This window comes from Monosiga brevicollis, genomic scaffold (assembly GCF_000002865.3).
Source record: "Monosiga brevicollis MX1 MONBRscaffold_7 genomic scaffold, whole genome shotgun sequence".
NCBI lineage: Eukaryota > Choanoflagellata > Craspedida > Salpingoecidae > Monosiga > Monosiga brevicollis.
This window is the reverse complement of record NW_001865044.1, coordinates 1,228,214-1,245,049: the sequence shown is the minus strand read 5'-3', so window position 1 is coordinate 1,245,049 and position 16,836 is coordinate 1,228,214. Positions and strand designations below refer to the sequence as shown.

At 55.6% G+C, this 16,836-nt stretch overlaps 6 protein-coding genes across 6 annotated transcripts; 3 read left to right on the top strand and 3 right to left on the bottom strand.

Annotated features, from left to right (window-relative positions):
• Window positions 1-249: 249 nt before the first annotated feature.
• Window positions 250-2,070, bottom strand: MONBRDRAFT_21434 (uncharacterized protein; the record flags this gene model as incomplete). The annotated part of the gene is made up of 6 exons (XM_001744903.1): window positions 250-328; window positions 516-700; window positions 811-1,289; window positions 1,413-1,414; window positions 1,490-1,818; window positions 1,963-2,070. The coding sequence occupies 6 exons, from the start codon at window positions 2,068-2,070 to the stop codon at window positions 250-252; spliced, it is 1,182 nt and encodes a 393-aa protein (XP_001744955.1).
• A 1,384-nt stretch (window positions 2,071-3,454) lies between these two features.
• Window positions 3,455-5,323, top strand: MONBRDRAFT_16278 (uncharacterized protein; the record flags this gene model as incomplete). Its single annotated transcript, XM_001745074.1, has 7 exons — window positions 3,455-3,583; window positions 3,727-4,152; window positions 4,255-4,352; window positions 4,436-4,505; window positions 4,655-4,829; window positions 4,927-4,993; window positions 5,116-5,323. Coding segments are annotated over 7 exons (1,173 nt in total), but the record flags the coding sequence as incomplete, so codon positions are not given.
• A 636-nt stretch (window positions 5,324-5,959) lies between these two features.
• On the bottom strand, window positions 5,960-6,583 carry MONBRDRAFT_7543 (uncharacterized protein; the record flags this gene model as incomplete). The annotated part of the gene is made up of 1 exon (XM_001744902.1): window positions 5,960-6,583. The coding sequence occupies one exon, from the start codon at window positions 6,581-6,583 to the stop codon at window positions 5,960-5,962; it is 624 nt and encodes a 207-aa protein (XP_001744954.1).
• A 197-nt stretch (window positions 6,584-6,780) lies between these two features.
• MONBRDRAFT_24731 (uncharacterized protein) lies at window positions 6,781-10,099 on the top strand (the record flags this gene model as incomplete). The annotated part of the gene is made up of 15 exons (XM_001745073.1): window positions 6,781-6,945; window positions 7,071-7,148; window positions 7,184-7,381; window positions 7,530-7,670; window positions 7,773-7,879; window positions 8,098-8,156; window positions 8,235-8,335; window positions 8,431-8,499; window positions 8,600-8,687; window positions 8,767-8,837; window positions 8,925-8,999; window positions 9,072-9,447; window positions 9,594-9,676; window positions 9,771-9,875; window positions 9,986-10,099. 15 exons carry the CDS (start codon window positions 6,781-6,783, stop codon window positions 10,097-10,099), a joined length of 1,830 nt encoding a protein of 609 aa, XP_001745125.1.
• A 272-nt stretch (window positions 10,100-10,371) lies between these two features.
• MONBRDRAFT_24730 (uncharacterized protein) lies at window positions 10,372-11,475 on the bottom strand (the record flags this gene model as incomplete). The annotated part of the gene is made up of 4 exons (XM_001744901.1): window positions 10,372-10,528; window positions 10,636-10,893; window positions 11,048-11,222; window positions 11,355-11,475. The coding sequence occupies 4 exons, from the start codon at window positions 11,473-11,475 to the stop codon at window positions 10,372-10,374; spliced, it is 711 nt and encodes a 236-aa protein (XP_001744953.1).
• A 2,852-nt stretch (window positions 11,476-14,327) lies between these two features.
• On the top strand, window positions 14,328-15,845 carry MONBRDRAFT_16309 (uncharacterized protein; the record flags this gene model as incomplete). Its single annotated transcript, XM_001745072.1, has 6 exons — window positions 14,328-14,463; window positions 14,579-14,694; window positions 14,796-14,876; window positions 14,961-15,041; window positions 15,174-15,236; window positions 15,465-15,845. Coding segments are annotated over 6 exons (858 nt in total), but the record flags the coding sequence as incomplete, so codon positions are not given.
• Window positions 15,846-16,836: the final 991 nt, after the last annotated feature.

Below are 16,836 nucleotides of genomic sequence, written 5' to 3'. Positions count from 1 at the left end.
GCAAAGTGCATGACAAGCACCACCACAAGGCGTCACGGAAAGGGAGGAGGAGGAGGAGGAGGAGTGACACACACACACACACACACACACACACACACACACACACTTTGTCATGTTCGTATGACAAGTCATCCTACCGTACCGACACAAACATGCCATTTATCTGCATTAAGTAACGTTGTGGCCTTATAAAATTCAGCAAGAATGCTATGTTTTACGTATACAACTTGAGAGAGCGAGTTGAACCTTTCAAGGTTTCAAGGGAGTGGACGAAGCAGGCGCTTCCAGGTGCGCTGCAGCCAACTGCTGGTCCGGACTTGGGCGACGTCTTGGCGCTTCAAGACAGTGGAAATGGGATTACAACTCGACAAGCTCGGTAGCCTTCTCGATTCTTTTCTTTTTATACCCAATCCTGCTTCTCGTCGATTGCTTGCCCAGAGAGCCGATACATAGTCATAGGTTGGTTTTGTTCGATTCATCAACTCAATCCGACCATTGTAGGATCAACATTTTACTTGAAGAGTCCCTTGAACAAGGCCTTCTGCTTCTGATTGTAGGCATGCTGCTTGGCCTTAACCTTCTTCAAGAGGGCGGCTGCGCTAGTATTGTCCTTGTCCAAAGTCTGGATTTGTTGGCAATCCGCCGCAGCCTGATCCCACTCGGACATCTCATGCAGAGCCATGGCCCGACGATACAACGCCTACCAAGGACAAAACGCGTTAGAATTACCCACTGATCAAGCAGCACACATAATCCTTCAACTTTCAACCACGGCCGGGGCGCCACATTAACAGCCAACTGCCGCCTCACCTTGACATTTTGAGGGTCGAGCTCCAGCGCCGCATCGGCATGCTCACGAGCCTTGGTAAACTCCTTTGTCTTAAGGGCGCACTGCGCCATGTTGGAGTAGCAGGCGACACGCTTCTGCTTGGCCTCCGCCTTGAGCTCCTCGGTAAAGTCGTGGTCCGATTTCAAATGGTCGACGGCCTTGGTGTAACGGCGGAGAGCACGCGCAAAATCGCCTGCCTTGAAAAAGTTGTTGCCGGCCGTTCGCAGGGTTTCGGCAGCGGCAACCTTCTCCTCGCTGGAAAGATCCCAGGTCTCCTTGGCAAACTCCACCTGGTGCACCTTGATCACGGCCACAAGGGTTGCGTTGGCCGGCACCTGATGTTCTGTGCTGCCCTCGCTGCCAAAGGCGTGCTCGGGCGCAATTGTAAACTTGGCCGTTTCCTTGTCCTTCATGGTCTTGAGGGCTGCCTCTAGGCCGGGGAAAGGCAAATCCTCGTCATCTACCACATATGTCTTGGGGTTGGCCTCGGGCACCTGGATCACCTCCTGTGGTCACAATTCGCGCACACCAATGCAGGGAAGGGATTCGAGCACACAACGTGTATCGTGAGACGAACGTCAACATCTGCGAGGGCGGCACGGATGAACCAGAGAGGCCAGAGAGGCCAGCGAGGCCGAGGTCTCAAAAATTGAGCTGCACTTCCACCCCCACAATGCCAATCCCACCTTATCGCCATCCTTCAGGGTGACAGTGTACGAAAATGTGACGTTGGTGAGTTCCTTGATGGTCTTGTAGCCCTCGCCACGGCTCAAGATAGCCTTGAGCAAGGAGCCATCCTTTTGCGTGCTCACGTCCTCCTCATTGGACCAGCGGAAGAGCTCAATCTCAAACACCAGAGTTGCGCCGCCGGGAATCTTGGGGGGTGAGCCGGCATCGCCGTAGGCCTTGTGCGACTTGATGGTAAACTTGGACTTTTCACCGACGCGCATCGTCGAAACACCTTCATCCCAGCCCTTGATCACGCGGCCCTACACAAAGGTGCCACATGCAAGGGGAATGCATCCAATCAGCCATGTCTCAACAAGCGCTTCGAGCATGCAAATCGAACACCGCGCTGAAGCAGAACGCTGAAACGGACAAAAAGGACCCAAAAAAAAAAAAACGATACTCACAGCTCCAAGTTCAAAGGAAAAAAGGTCGCCGCGATCGCGCGAAGAGTCAAACTTGTCGCCGTTTTCAAGAGTGCCAACATAGTGGACAAATACCTTTGAGCCCATCATGGGCTTGTCGCTGTTTCCGGCGAGTGGGCAGGAAAGTGAGAGGCGCACAAGTGACTCTATCGTACGTTGAGCCTTGAACAAGAGTCACGTGGTTCAAACATTGAAAGCATCGACTTACCCAGTACCCGCGGTAATAATCTCCTTGAGGATGGAGCCATCGCCGCAGATGTCTCCCTCGTCAGCCAGGGTGGTCTCGAGTTCTGGCATGGTGTCGTCCATATCCAAATCCATGGTGACGGTTCTAATTGAAGCAAAAACTCAAACTGCGAGCCGTTCAGTTCCCAAGAGGCAGCCGAGCAGAGGTCAGCATGGAACAGTTGCTGTACTTGATGTGGGTACACAGGAAAAGAAAAATGCCATCCACACCCACACACACGCACGCACACGCACACACAGAGTGGCCCCCCAGCAGCCCAGGAAGCTTCTCGAACTCCTTCCTGTGCCACGACAAATACCCCAGTCACCACAACTGTTGAGAAAACACAAGTCAGACCCATGTACGAGAAGCAGCCAGAACCTGGCAAGCACTGTGTCGTCGAGCCACCAAAACTCGTCCCCTCCCCCAAAGATTCAGCTATCCCACGCTGCCACTGAACCCACGACGCTTGGTCAAGCGAGGCAGCGGCAGTCACCACCCCCCCAAAAAAAGAGACAGAGAGAGAGAGGGGGGGCGGAGAAACCCAAAAATGCATTCAAGTCCAGAGCCACCCTTTATACCCTCTTCCCGCCGCCATCACGACGCTATGAATCCCGGTAGCGCTCCCCGCTGCCACTGGCACACGCACACAGAGTCACGTACCTTCTGGAAACGCAATTGTTGACAACAGTTGTTGTGGAAAATACAACTTTGACCAATCGCCAATTTAACATGTTAAGAGAGAGAGAGAGAAATTAATTTTTTTTTTTTTCGCAGAGAGCAAACGGGTATGTGTAGTTGGTTGCGGGTGGTGCGTGGTCGGGCATGGATCGGGGCAGGAGAGTGCATTTGCTTGAAGCGAGTGGTTTACAGCTGATTGGAAACGGGCTCGGCTGCAGATTTTCCTTGTCTTCGTGGATCGTCCAAGATGGCTCTGGTCAACCAACACATCAGCAACATGATGGAGGGTATGCTCGACACAGACCGCGCTGCTGCTCAGCGTCTTCCGTCTTCCGGCTGCTACGTTTGAGATCCGACTCTAATCCTTCTTGTTGCTGGCATTTGGTGTTCTGTTGGCATAGTGGCGAGCTTGCCGCCCTCGCCCCATGATTCCGAGGCAGACGAGCTGGCAGAGCACATCAAGCTGCGGACGTTTGTTGAGCAAATCATCAGCGCTCAACGAGGTCTGTAGTCGTATTGCATGTGCTTCTGTGGGGCCAACAAAGGTGGGATAGTTCATGTCGCTGGCTCGCCGCTTGCCTCCCGAAATTTGCCCCTGGGCGCGTAGGCTTATCCGTGCATCCAGAGCGCACGGCCGAGGAGGAATATGACGAACTCGTTGATTGGCTCAAGCAGTGCGGAGCAACCGTTGACAAGGTGTGGCACAAGCGGAGCCTCGCATCACCCTGACTTGATGAAAAAGCCACCCGTGCACCGGTGCTGCCCCAGCCTGTGATGCGTGACATCCTGGCTGACACCATCCCTTGCACGCGTGCCGTGTCGGGTCCGAGCGTGATTAGGTGGCTGTGGATCATTTCAACGGCATGGGTCAAGGACTCAAGGCCACGGCCGAGGCGGCCCCGGGTGAAACGCTGCTGCGGATACCCGAGGCATGTATGCTGTCGGAAGAATCGGCTCGCCGCTCCACCCTCGGGGCTTACATGGATAGTGACACCATGCTCAAGCTCATGCCCAACGTGACCCTGGCCTTTCACCTTCTCCTCGAGCTGCACGATCTTGACTCCTTCTGGCGCCCCTACATTGCCTGCTTGCCCGTCTCATATTCGGTCCCACTATACTGGGACTTGCCCGATCTCATGTCTCTACGAGGCTCGTCCCTGTTTGTCGAAGCCATCCGCCTCTACAAACACGTCTGCCGCCAGTACGGCTACCTCCACAACAAGCTCTCAGTGCGTGCAAATCCGAGCTGCTCCTGTTTTCCTCTCGTCCGAGGGCACAAATTCACAAACGTTGGTTGCTTGAATGAAACTCACCAATCGCCTCATTGATACCTGGGTACGCCATGCTAGGAGGCCGGTGTGCCTGAGACCTTGGGGCTCTCACCGGAAGCATTTACGTTTGAGGATTGGCGCTGGGCCGTAGCCACCGTCATGACTCGCCAAAACTCGATTCCTCAAGCCGGACCGTACGTTGCTCGGACCGCCCACAGCACTTGCTTGGAGTCAAGGCGCCCCCGGTCTCACGCGCTAGTGCCGGTTCGCCCAACAGTGATGGACAAATGAAACCAACTTTGGCCCTGATTCCTCTTTGGGACATGATCAACCATGCAAACCACCCCGTATGTTCAGACAAGAGCTCGTGTATCTGCTCTCCTTCCCGCCCCTCGATTTTTTTCCTTGTTTTCTTGCCTTGTGTTTCTTGCCCGGATAGATATGATCGTTTTCGTCGGTGGCAAGATGTTAGCTCACTCGTTCGCCCTTGAACTAGATGTCGACTCAGTTTGACTCTGAGCGCGAGTGTCTCGAGTTTGTGTGCCCTGCGCCCGCCAAGCCCGGGAGCCAGATTACCATGTGGTATGGTGACCGCAACAATGGCCAGTTTCTACTGCACCAGGGCTTTTTCTTTGCGGGCCATGCCAACGATTACGTGAACGTACCCTTTTGTACGTGTTCTGACCAACGCACATTTTGCACGAGGCCATTCGAGTGGCGGCATTCGTCGGCACCCTCTCACGTGTACATGCCCTTGCCCAATCACAGCTCTCGATGAGACGGACAGCCTGTACAAGATCAAGGCATTGCTACTGCGCAATCTCACCGTACCTCCGTATGTGGCGCGCCCTTGGGCTTCCATCGTCTTGAAGCCTTGCTGCCGTGCTTTTTATCCTGATTCCTTGTCTTCTTTGTCGTGGTCCTTTGGGCTGTCTCTTCGGCACGGCCCCATAACAGCGCGGGCGACTTTGTGCTCTCGACCGATGACCAACTGGACCCGCAATTGTTGGCCTTTGCCCGAGTGGCCAGCATGAGTAAAGGTGGGCCCAGTCGCTTGGAAGCCCGGTGTCAATCTTCCGCGTTTCTGCTTACACGGACTTCTTCTTTGCGTATGCCCTGCCTTGTTGTGTGCATGCCGGGCGTCTTGTCTGTAATCTGGCAATGATTGGTGCAGAGGAGGTTGAGGACCATTTGCGGAATCCTCAAAAATGCCAGACCCTGGGCGCCATGGAAGGTGGCATGGTTAGCCGCAACAACGAGTTTCGTGCCTTGCAACTCATCCGCAGCAAGGTCGCGACTTTGCTAGACGCTGTTCCGGCCGATCCCGAGGTGTGTTCGCCCCTCGCGCATGGCCAGCAAACACCGGCCTGTTTGCCCTTGTCCAGAGGGCTGAGGCGTGTGAATGTGATGATGATGATGATCTGATTTGCGTGTGTTGCCTCGCAATCTTTTTTTCTTCCTCCCGCGTCCCTCCCCATGGCGTGCGGATATCAACAGGCGATCGGTGACTCGGCAGCGGCTCAGATGGCAAAGCAGTATGTCGAGAGCGAACGTCGGATTGCGACCCACTCAGTGGATCAGGTCGATGGCTTGCTAGCCAAGCTCACGGCCAAGTAAAACTTGAAGAAATGGAGAAAAACAAAAACACACAAGAGAAATCGAACACTCAATCTGCGCGCGCCTCGATCGAGATACAAGCAGAAAGAGCCACAAGATTATCATGACGTCAAAAGAAAATAGTCAAGGCCTGAAGGATGGCCCTCTGCCACCTTACTGTATCAGGTCGTGGCAGTGGCCTTGATCAACTCAAGTTGGCCAGAAAATCATGAAGGGCACCGCCGCCTTTGCTTTGGCCTGCGGCTTGCTGGAGGGCCTTGTTGAGCTTGGCGCGTTGTTTGCGTGCTTTGTTGGCTTTGCCTGGCTTGTCCTTTTTACCGGGGGCGGTCACTGATGAGCCAGCTTGAGCTGAGGGGGTCGTTTTGGAGGGGGCTACGGTCCTTGTTGTCGAAGGGTGGGACGCGGCAGCCTGCAGCGCCTTGGCGGCGTTGGCGGCGTTGGTGCGACGAAGGCCCTGCATGGTGTGACGGTCGTAGGAATGCCACAGGGCACCGCAAACGCGGCATGTGAGGTGCGGCTGGCCCCGCTTGTTGCGTCGCACGCGCACAATACTGAGGGTTGGGTTGACGCAGGCCATGGCCCCGCAGCTTAGACAAGTTTGCCGCTGCCAACCTCGGGCCTGGCCTCCCCGCTGGCTGTGCGCAGCCTTCTCACTCAGCGAGTTCCCGGCACCAGCTCCCACCGTCGGCAGCTCCAGCACATTGCACAACACGTTGCGCGCCAAATTTGGTGCCGCACGCCCATACGCTGCCGCCACCCGCAGCGCAAACATCTCCTGTGCCTCCCCATGTGACACCCGACCCGCCATCTTCCAGGAAACAAAACTTCCAAGTGCCTCCCTCTCTATCTTTGTTCCTGTCACTCTCTATCTTTGATTTTGATGCTGACAAGAGGATATGTTGACAATTTCTGTTCTCAACATTGTATTGTCAGACAATTGTGTCTGGCGACTGCTTGACAACCAGCGCGCTCACACACACACACACACACACGAACGGCAACAAGATGACCGAGCGGCAAGTGGCAGCCGAGGCCTGGATTGCAGCCAGCCAGGTACTGAACCCAGTGGAGGATGCGCTCAATGCTGCATGTAAGGAGGAGCCGGAAGATGTGATTGGCTTTTTGGCGGAATATTTTCGCACCCGCGGCCACGGAGCTACCATCGATCATGTGAGTCAGCTCGCCCAGAGTCAGCCAGTCGTTGCCTGGATCAGCTCAAGCTGGACGCCTCCCGTCAATCCCTGGACCATGCTTTGACGGAGTGTTCACGATTGAAACGCATTTGCCTTGGACAGGTTGAAGCCGTGTCCACGATTGGCAACAATGGCATGCCGCAGCTGGGCTGCCGTCTTTTTGCGCGTGTCAACAACGTTGTCCGCCTCCTTGCAACTGTGCGCCCGCCCCGTAGCGTTTACGACACGGAAGATCAGGCAAGGCCCACACTCTGCTGAAGCAAATGTACCCTTGCATTTGTCACCTGCTGGCCGCCGCTCACTTTGCTGACTCGCCTTACTCTCCCAAGCAGACCACCGAGGACAATGAGACGCGTCGCATAACTGTACCGGTGGCCCCAGCGACCCCGGTCGAGCGCCTCGACCTGACAGAGGTGCGCTCCAGAGTGAACGCGCCCTCGATGCTCCTGATAGCTGATGCCAGGGTTAATGATCTTTTTTTTTTTTTCCTTTGGCGCCCCCCTTCTTTGCCTCGTCGCCTTCCCGTATACGATACACCGACGCTGTTCGCTGCGCCAACAGGACGCCAACGTTCTAGGGCCTGTCTGCACAACTCTGAACGAGGCCATCAGCCCGGCGGTGTACGGCTTGCAGCTCGAGAACATTGAGGGCATCGACGATGCCATGCTAGCTCTCGATGCTGACCCCTTGGCCCTGCCGTCGGTACGGTGCCTGCCACCAGCCCCACACTGCGTCGCACAAACATTCAGCTTTTGACCGTACGCCTGTCCTCACCGTCATGCCGCTGGATTGTCTTGCCACAAGTTGGGTGTTCAACCCGTGCTAGCCACCTCACTGGCGACCGTTCAAGCATTGGCCGAAGTGAAGCGTGAACCCGTTCACCGCGTCCTGAGCCAAATCTTTGACCGCCCGTGCGTCCTAGCTTGGACACCTTTGTCCCCTGAACTCCTCTCATGTTTCTCCTTCTTCTTCTTCTCCTTCTTCTTCTCCTTCTTCTTCTTCTTCTTCTTCTTCTTCTTCTTCTTCCTCTTCTTCTTCCTCTTCTTCTTCCTCCTGCTTTCTTGTCCGTTCTTCCCTTTCGCGCTTCGCTCACCATAACGTTGGGCATCTGCCTTGGCCTGGCTGGCAGGGAGGATGGAACGCACCGCGGCGTGCCTATTCCATTGATCGAGCTATTTCAGTGCACAGGTATGCTAACCATGCTGCATGTTTGACCACTGTTGGCCATCAACTCTTAATCCGGTTTTCCGTACCGATCATGAACAGGTGGCAAAGCTCGACTACGCAGTGTCTATGTGCGAATGGCACGACAACTGCCCATGAAGAACATGGTGCCAATGCTACTCCAGCTCACCAAAGCCGTTCAGGTACGCCTTGAGGATTGAATTGGGTGACACGCTTCCTACCCAAACGGTACAGCCCGTTGGCGTCTGATTGATGACTTACTTCTTTGGGATGGTAGGCCAAGGCGGGCACAAAACAACCCTTGCTGCCAAACGACAATGGCATTTTTTCCATGAACTTTGATTCGGTATGTGTGTCCACCACCTCAAACTAGGCTTTTGGATCGAGGCAGTTGTGCTCACGTTTTGCTCACGCTGTGCCACCACAATTGCTACCTATGTTTTTAGCTCGACAAGGTCGTCGACCTTTTGCGCGATGCCGGTAACACGGTCAACATGCAGCTTGGCCGCGACTTCTATTTTGGCTTGTCTTTCGGTGCGTGAAAGCATGCGCCCCATGACATGATTGCCCCACAGCATCTGACCCTCTACAACCATGCCCAATGCTCGATTAGCTGTAAATCAAAGCTATGATTCGAAGAAGGATCGCTATGACATCGGCACCTCCAAAACGGGCCGCGAGCTGGTCAGAGCACAACTTGTTCGCTCCAACCTTGCGGCTGAGACCTGAGCTGCCAAGCCCCTCACTTTTCCGTTTCATATCGTCTTGCAGGCCGACGAATTGGCCCGGCTAACACACAGCCACGGCCTTGTGTTTATTGTGGACCCCTTGCGTGCCGTTCCCGAAGTGGGTCGCTGTTAAATTAAGCCCCCCACGGCTGCTGTGTCGTTTCAGCTGATATTCGCGTCGGCATTATAGGAGAGGGAAAACTGGCAACACCTGTGCACGACCGCGCATGGGCGCTGTCACATTGTATGCCACCAAGCTCTCGAATCACGGCCAAGCCGCATCCCAAGTTTATTTGGCATTGACGATAGCGAAGCAGATGAGCCTGCATCAAGTGAAGCGGGCACGCCCGAACCAGCTCCAGAGGTCACCGTGGCTGAGGAAGATGCCTCTGTTGAGGCCAGCGAAGAGCAGGAGGCTACGGATGACGCTGTTTTGTCCGCTGATGCTGCGGCCATCTTGGCTGGCCAGGACTCAAGCACCCACGCTCAGCAAAATACCTGCGTTACGGGCGTCTTGCTCAACTTGGTGCAGTGTGCTGTGATATCCAATTTTTGCCGCCAAGCCCGTACGTCGTGTGGACGTGCTGTACTCGAGTAGAGGCAGGGTGGGCAAGCATGAGTTGTTCGAGTTGGCGCAGGGCCAGCAATATCTGCCAGACTTCAGAGCGAGAGGAAGGAGCGGCCTCATCGGGTTTGCTTCGTGCGTTGGTAGGCGAGGCGCAAAAAGCCCGGTGCGACGTTGTGGTGGATGTAGCCCTGGGAGGCCCCAACGACGAGCCGCTTTCGGCCGACCTGGTGGGTCGAGTCCCCGGCAGAGTGTAGCCTCACCTCGTTCACCTGGTTTCCTCGGGGCTGCCTTCTCACGCGTCGCTCGTTGTTATGTTTGCAGGCAACGGCAATCATGGCCAAGCAACTGATCTGCCCTCTACCATTGGGTGCAGGCGCCCAGGTTTTTCGACGTTTGCAGGAGATTGAGTTTGAGCTCGAGAGCCAGGTATGAGCTTGCTTCTTTCGTTCGGTATCCCCTTGCTCTTGCCTGCTCAGCGGCAGGGGTGCGCACAGTGCTGGTCGTGATCTCATCCCATGATTCCTGGTGGTCCTTAGGGCTTGCTCTTGAACCAAGGCACCGTGGCCACCGGCATGGTCCAACCGGCGTTCAAGGCCAAGGCCCCGCGCAGCGCCGCACGGTCACCACGCGTAACATCCGCGGCATCATGATATTATCCCCCTTGGCAATTTAGCGCGATGACAGAATCATCAAAGTTTGTGGAGTCGATTCAAATTGATTTGGAGGCAGAGCGCAGCTCTGGCGGGTCGGAGGCCGATGATGACAGAAAAGGAGGGAAAGGAAGATCAAAAGACACATGGAAGCTGCCACCTCTGGTGCTGACCACGATCACTCAGAACACGGTGCAGGGGCAGCGATAGGGGTGGCCACAAAAACCACCCTCCCTCAGCATCAAAAGTCTATTGACGGCCGAGACCAAGGGTCAAGCCGAAGCCAGGGCCCACTCTTGGGGCGACTGGATCTCGTTGTCGATATCAATTAGCGAGCGGACAATGTGCCCGAGGCCTGGTTCCGTTGCGGCCACTTGCTCGGCATCCTGATAGCGCCACTCGGCGCTCCAGCGGACGTAACCTTGACGCCTAGAGGCAGCGTTTCGGACCATGCAACGGCATCAGATGAGAAGCGTGTATGGAATGGCCGTTGCTAAGAAGAAGAGCGGGCGGGGTGAGTGGCAAGCTCTGCATACTCATTGAGTTGATCGCTATAGACCAGCAAGTTGCTGAACAAAACAAGATCTCCGGGCGACGTCTCAATGTCCACAGCATGTGGCTCGAGTTCGGCCATGATGCCCGGCTCAACCTGCGTGGGGTGCTTGGGACCTCCATTGGCAGTTTGGCTCAGTTCTAGGTGAGACAGGAGGCCCTGGCGATGGCTCTGAGGGATGAAGCGTAGGCATCCCGCTGCCTTGTTGGCTTGCACGAGCGGCGCCCAGCAGTTGATGGTCCTGAAAAGGGCAAAGTCGGGCGCAACGACGTTTTGTGAGTAGTGCCCCACTTTCTTGGCACCCGCATTCAAACATCACGTGGTGGTGGTGGTGGTGGTGGTGGTGGTGGCGGTGGCGACGACGCTGATGACAAGTACCATAGAGCCGCGCCTACCGAAAGTAGCCATCGTGCAGACCAAAAGCTTCGAGGAGGTCGGCAATGTCGCGCGTCTGGGGTTGGCCGTGTTCATCGAGGCCCCCATCTTGGTGCCAGGGCAGATTGTGACTTTCCAGGTGGGGCATTTTGGGACGAATCGTGTAGCTGGGAAGCAGCCGCAGCTCGTCTGCGCCTGCCAAGTTGACAAGAGTGAGATAGAAGAAAAAAAAAGAAGAAAGCAGGGAGAGAATCATTATTCTATAAGCGCAAGTGGGCGTGCTTGGCAGTTGCAAGCAGGGTGTCGTGATGGGGGCGTGCAGCGTACCGGTAATGGCAAGCATCATCTCCAGAAGGTCGCGACCACAAAACAGGTCAAAGAGCTGCAGCAGGTGCAGCTCAGAGTGAAAGAGGGTTGGCACCTGCAACCGCCGACACGTACATGCCATTTGGTAAGATGTGAATATCCATTGAGACTTCTGTGAGCGCGAGCGCACATGTGCCCAGTACGGGTTGCAGCAGCGGCCTGCCGCACCTGTTCCGGACAGGCTCGGCAAGCCTTGGCCAAACGCGTTTCCAAAGGAAGCTCCGCACAGAGATCCTGGACGTGACCCTCCTCTATCAGACGCGCGAGCGTCTGCCGCGACGGTTTTCAATCAGGTGTGGCACGCCTCGATAGTATGAAGCCACCCGCCACTCGGCTCACTCGCAAGCATGTGCAGCCGCCACGGACCTCATTCTCAAGGATGCGGCAAGCAGTTCGCGCTTCCCGCACAATGGCGGGTTCAAAAAAGTTTCGCAAGATCACAAACCCATCCTCCACCAACCGCCGACGCAGCTGCACCGGATCAACATTCACCCCATCCAGCGTCCGCACCAGAAACCGTGGCTGCCAAGCCATCCCGCTCCCCTTGATCACCTTGACGAAGCGAGCGCTGTTTCGAAATTGCTGACAATCGAGTGGAGAGAGAGTGTGTGTGTGTGTGTGTGTGTGTGTCTGTGTGAAAATGCTGACAATCAGGAATAGACCGTCAGAAAAGTGCTGACAATGAGGGAAATAATGCTGACAATCACTCAAGTCTCTCTCTCTCTCTCTCTCTCTCTCTCTCTCTCTCTCTCTCTCTCTCTCTTGTACATCAAGCCGTTACGTTCCGTATTTTTTTTTGCCTCGTTGCGGGTTCTGGTTCTGGTTCTGCTTGTGGTGAGACTTTGGCAGCGCCGGTGGGGAGGGAGGGGTTATGGCGGGCGGGAGATGGGGGGGAGGGGATGAGGCGATGTTTGAGAGTGTTGGATGCTTGATCAACGATGGGCTGGGATGGTACGATTGGGATGAAGCATTGACGTGGTATGCTGCCCATGACTGCATTTCCTCATGACGGGTGTAGGCATTGAGCTGTACGACTCTGATTGCAATCCGCCGACCGGCAAGTCAACGGTGACTGGTGTGCGGCCGTTGCGTGAGCGAGCTGTACGTGCCTCGGCTGCGCTCGTTGTACGCTTGCGACGTGGGTGGTGCGGGGCACAGATAGGGAGAGGCTGTGGTGCTGGCCGTGGTTCTCGCCGCAATGCCGCCGCCAGCCCCACTGCTACAGTTGCCCGAGGCCGAGAAGGTTCGGCTGCGTGCCATCCAGCCCCTAACGTTTGCCCTCCACGAGGCTGCCAACGCTGAACCAAAGGACGAAGCTCAGGTGCGTCTCGCTTGGATCTTGCCCTTGCCTCTCCCTAACAAGCCATCGGCCGGGCCGGGGAGGAGGCCAAATCCAAGCCTGTTTTCAAATCATTTTGCCGTCACGTCATGTGCAGATTCAACGCTGTGCTCGTCGTGAATGGCTCGAGCTGGCCCACAACGCTGGGCTTGCCGATGCCGATGCCACTCGCCGACAGGCGGTGAAGGCTTGGCAGCGACATCTCGCCCCACGCTGGCGACATCCTAACCACCGACTGCCCAAGGACACAAGACCCGTTCAACCGGCTTCACGCGAAACCTTCCTAGCATGGGCCCGCGTACGTGCTTTTTTTTTAATCTCTTTTTCTCTTTTCTCTTTTTTTTTTTTTTTTGGAACTCCTTGATGCATTTTTGGCGCGCGTCGTTTCTCTACCCCTCACACCCCGTCTCGTTCGACCCTTGCATCGCCTTATCACAAATCAACGTTTGCGTATTCTTTCAACAACATAGGAATACACTCGCTCGGGCCCACGGCTCCAGAGCGGGGCCAGCTCCACCCACGACTCGCCGAATAGCCGACCCTCACTGACCACGACAACCGACGCTACACCTTCTCCATCGGCAGCTGCTTCCCGACCGGGCACTGCCGCGGCGCCTGCTGCGGGGTCTCAACACACCTCACCTCCGCAAACACACGCATCAGCCGCTTCAACCCAGCAGCAGACCACGCAGGCACAGCTGGACAGCATGCAACTGGTGCTAGACGAACTCGAGGCCGATAATAGCCGCCTTCAGCAAGCCAACCAGACCCTGGAACAGGCCGTCCATGAGCTACGCGGAGCCCTGTCTGCAGCCCAAACACAGCTCCGTGACCGTGACACGCTCATCCGCAACCTGCGCGCCGAGGTCTCCCGTGCCGAGGAGCGGGCTCGACGCCAAAGCCTGCAGCCAAGCCACCCCTCGGAGGGCCATGGCAGTCATCACATGGAACGCTCGCGATCCTTTGCCGGCTCTTCACCCGCACCCAATGCTCCAGAGGTCTTCATCACTGCCGGCGAACAATTGGTTGGTAGCTCCGCATGCATGCCCAAAAGGCCTCCCTGCAGTGTGGTCGTGCGATGCTGTGACCCTTACCTGCTTCAATGTGCTCGTCCACGGTAGGCTCGGGACGATGCAAAGCGTCGTCGGGGCATGGGTGGTGCCGGCGGTGGAGGCGGTGATCGTTACGGTGGTGGTGGTGGTGGGGGTGGACAGCGCCCAGCCAAACGCGCAGGCCTTGGTCTCAGTCGTCGGCATGCCAGTACGCCCCTCAGCCAGTCGCACTCCACCCCAAACAACGGGCAACTAATTCTTTTGCGTGGCCCCACCTTGCTAGATAACGGCTATGTGGCGCCATTTCGTACCGACGATAACGGTGCCGGCCAGGGTGGCCAAGGCGCTGTTGGGCAAGCTTCGCGCAACAGCACCGAGGCCAAAGAAGGCGAGGACAGCTTCCTCAACACATTGGATGAAAAGCTCGTGGAGCGCATTCGCAACGAGGTGCCAACAACTTCCAGGCCCTGCCTTTCGACCGATTGCAGCCTTTAGCACTCTGATGGCAGATCATCTCACTGGGGCTTGTGATGGTGTCGCTAGATCATGACCAAAGACCCTGGTGTCAAGTTTGATGACATTGCTGGCCTGCACAAGGCGAAAAATTTGATCAAGGAAATTGTCATCTGGCCCATGATGCGGCCTGATATTTTTACCGGCCTCCGCTCCATTCCCAAAGGTGAACCTCTGTTTTGCTGACTGCGCCTTGCGCTAAGCTAGCGTTCTCGCCACTCTGCGTTTCAGCATGATGTCTTTGCACTGGCCTCATTTCCCATTTGGGCCCTGAATGCTAGGCGTGTTGTTATTTGGGCCCCCGGGAACGGGCAAGACCATGATTGGCAAAGCCATTGCGACCGAAGCTCAATCCACGTTCTTCAGCATCAGTGCTTCAGCCCTCACTTCCAAATGGGTACGCCTCAAAAAGGATTAGGCCCGCCTGATAGTTGAACCTTTGTGCGTGCGCGCAGGGCAAGCTTTATCCCAGGTGCCTCAATTTCCTGTGCGCGACAGGTCGGCGAGGGCGAAAAGCTCGTCCGCGCCCTCTTTGCTGTTGCTCGCGAGAACCTGCCTGCCACCATTTTTATTGACGAGGTGCGTCGTCGGTGACTGGGGTATGGCTCGAACTGACCATGTGTGCCGTCTCTTCTCTCAATCAAAGCCCGTCGGTGGTTACAGATTGATTCACTGCTGAGCTCGCGCACTGATTCGGAAAACGAAGGTAGCCGACGCATCAAAACTGAATTCTTGGTGCAGCTTGTAAGTGATGGCGCCCTTTGTTTCAGGAATTCGGTTTCATCAGTTGAAATGCGCGCTGGGTCATGGGGAGGTGAGGGGCACGAGACCGGTCATTGCTGGTTGCCCCTGCTCAATGAAATTTGTTGATTGCAGGATGGTGCCACAACGGAAAAGTCGGAGCGACTTTTGGTTCTCGGCGCCACCAATCGCCCGCAGGTTTGTGGTGTAATTTTTACTCTTTCAATGCAGCAGCGTGCTCAAGGCTTGCCTGTATTTTTTTTTTTTTTTTTTTTTTTTCTGGGGAGAGGAGGAAGGTTGTTTTCTTCTTTTCAATCGTTTGTTTCGTTTTGTTGTGTTGTCATTTTTTTTTTTCATGTATGGATATTTTTTCTCCTCATTCGCACTCGGTCAACTTGTCGGCTGCGTACCGTTCTTTGGGCTCAGGAGTTGGATGAGGCAGCTCGCCGACGACTTTCGCGGCGCCTTTATGTGCCGCTGCCGGATGAGTTGGGCCGCGAGGCCCTGATCCGCATTAGTCTTCAATCGGAGCGACACGCTCTTTCGGACGAACACGTACAGGCCATTGTTCAGCGTACGGCCGGCTATTCGGGCGCTGATGTGGTCGAGCTGTGCAAGGAAGCCTCGTTTATCCCCCTGCGTGAGTGTGGAGATAAGCTCCTCACCATCGACAAGGCTGAGGTGCGCGCCATCTCGTACGAGGATCTTGTCAGTGCATCCGCTTCAGTCAAGCCCAGCGTGGCGCCAACCGAGATCACGGCGTACGAAGCCTGGAATGACCTCTTTGGCAGTGGTGCTACGACTTGAGTCACGCCTTTCTGCTGCCGCAAATGAAATCGATTTCAAGTCTTGGCACGCACTCAAAAGAGGCAGGTCTGGAGCATCACACCAGAGCAAAGCGTGCCAAGTCGCACGCAGTTGTGCAGTAGGTGTCTCTACATAGCCAGGGCACATCGCGCTGTCAGTTCAAATCACAAAAGCTTTACGGGTGGCGTGTTTTTAAGCATCGACCTACAAGCGGCGTTCCACGGTGGCCAAAAGCTCCTCATAGGTGGCCTCGAGACGTTGCAACTTGGTGCGACGGTGCTCAAACAGGCGCCGCATCTGCTCCAGCTGTGTTCGCACGGCATTGAGGCGCTGTTCTGCAGCGGCATGTCCAAGTGCCGCTGCGGTGTTCACCCAGCCACAAGATCAGAGGCGGTTTGAGGTCGATGGGCAACCCAGAGCCTTGGATGAAAGAAGACTGACCATTATCCACAGCCGTCTGCAGCTTGGCGCGTGTTTCGGCATCTAAGTGCAAGTGTCACGAGAATATGAAGCAGCGCTACCCAACACACGGAGAGGGAACAAGGGAGAAAACACACCACTCCGTTGGCGCCGTTTGGCCTCTTCCAACTGCCGCTGCAGCGAAGTCAAAAGCTGATGCTGCCACTGGCCTTCTTGCTCCAATGCCTGCCAATCGCCCGCCTCCATGATCCCTGGGAGTGTGCCTCCAAAAGCCAAATGGCGAACACGTTCAGTGTGTGTGTGTGTGTGTGTGTGTGTGTGTGTGTGTGTGTGTGTGATTTGTCGACAAAGTGATTAGAATTCCCGCCAAAACAAAGCGAATTGTCAGACAATGAAATTGCCGCGAAAATTCAAAAAATGAAATCGAATTGCAAAGTCAAAAGACAAAAAATCTCTCTCTCTCTCTCTCTCTCTCTCTCTCTCTCTCTCTCTCTCTCTCTCTCTCTCTCTCTCTCTCTCTCTCTCTCTCTCTCTCTCTCTCTCTCTCTCTCTCTCTCTCTCTCTCTCTCTC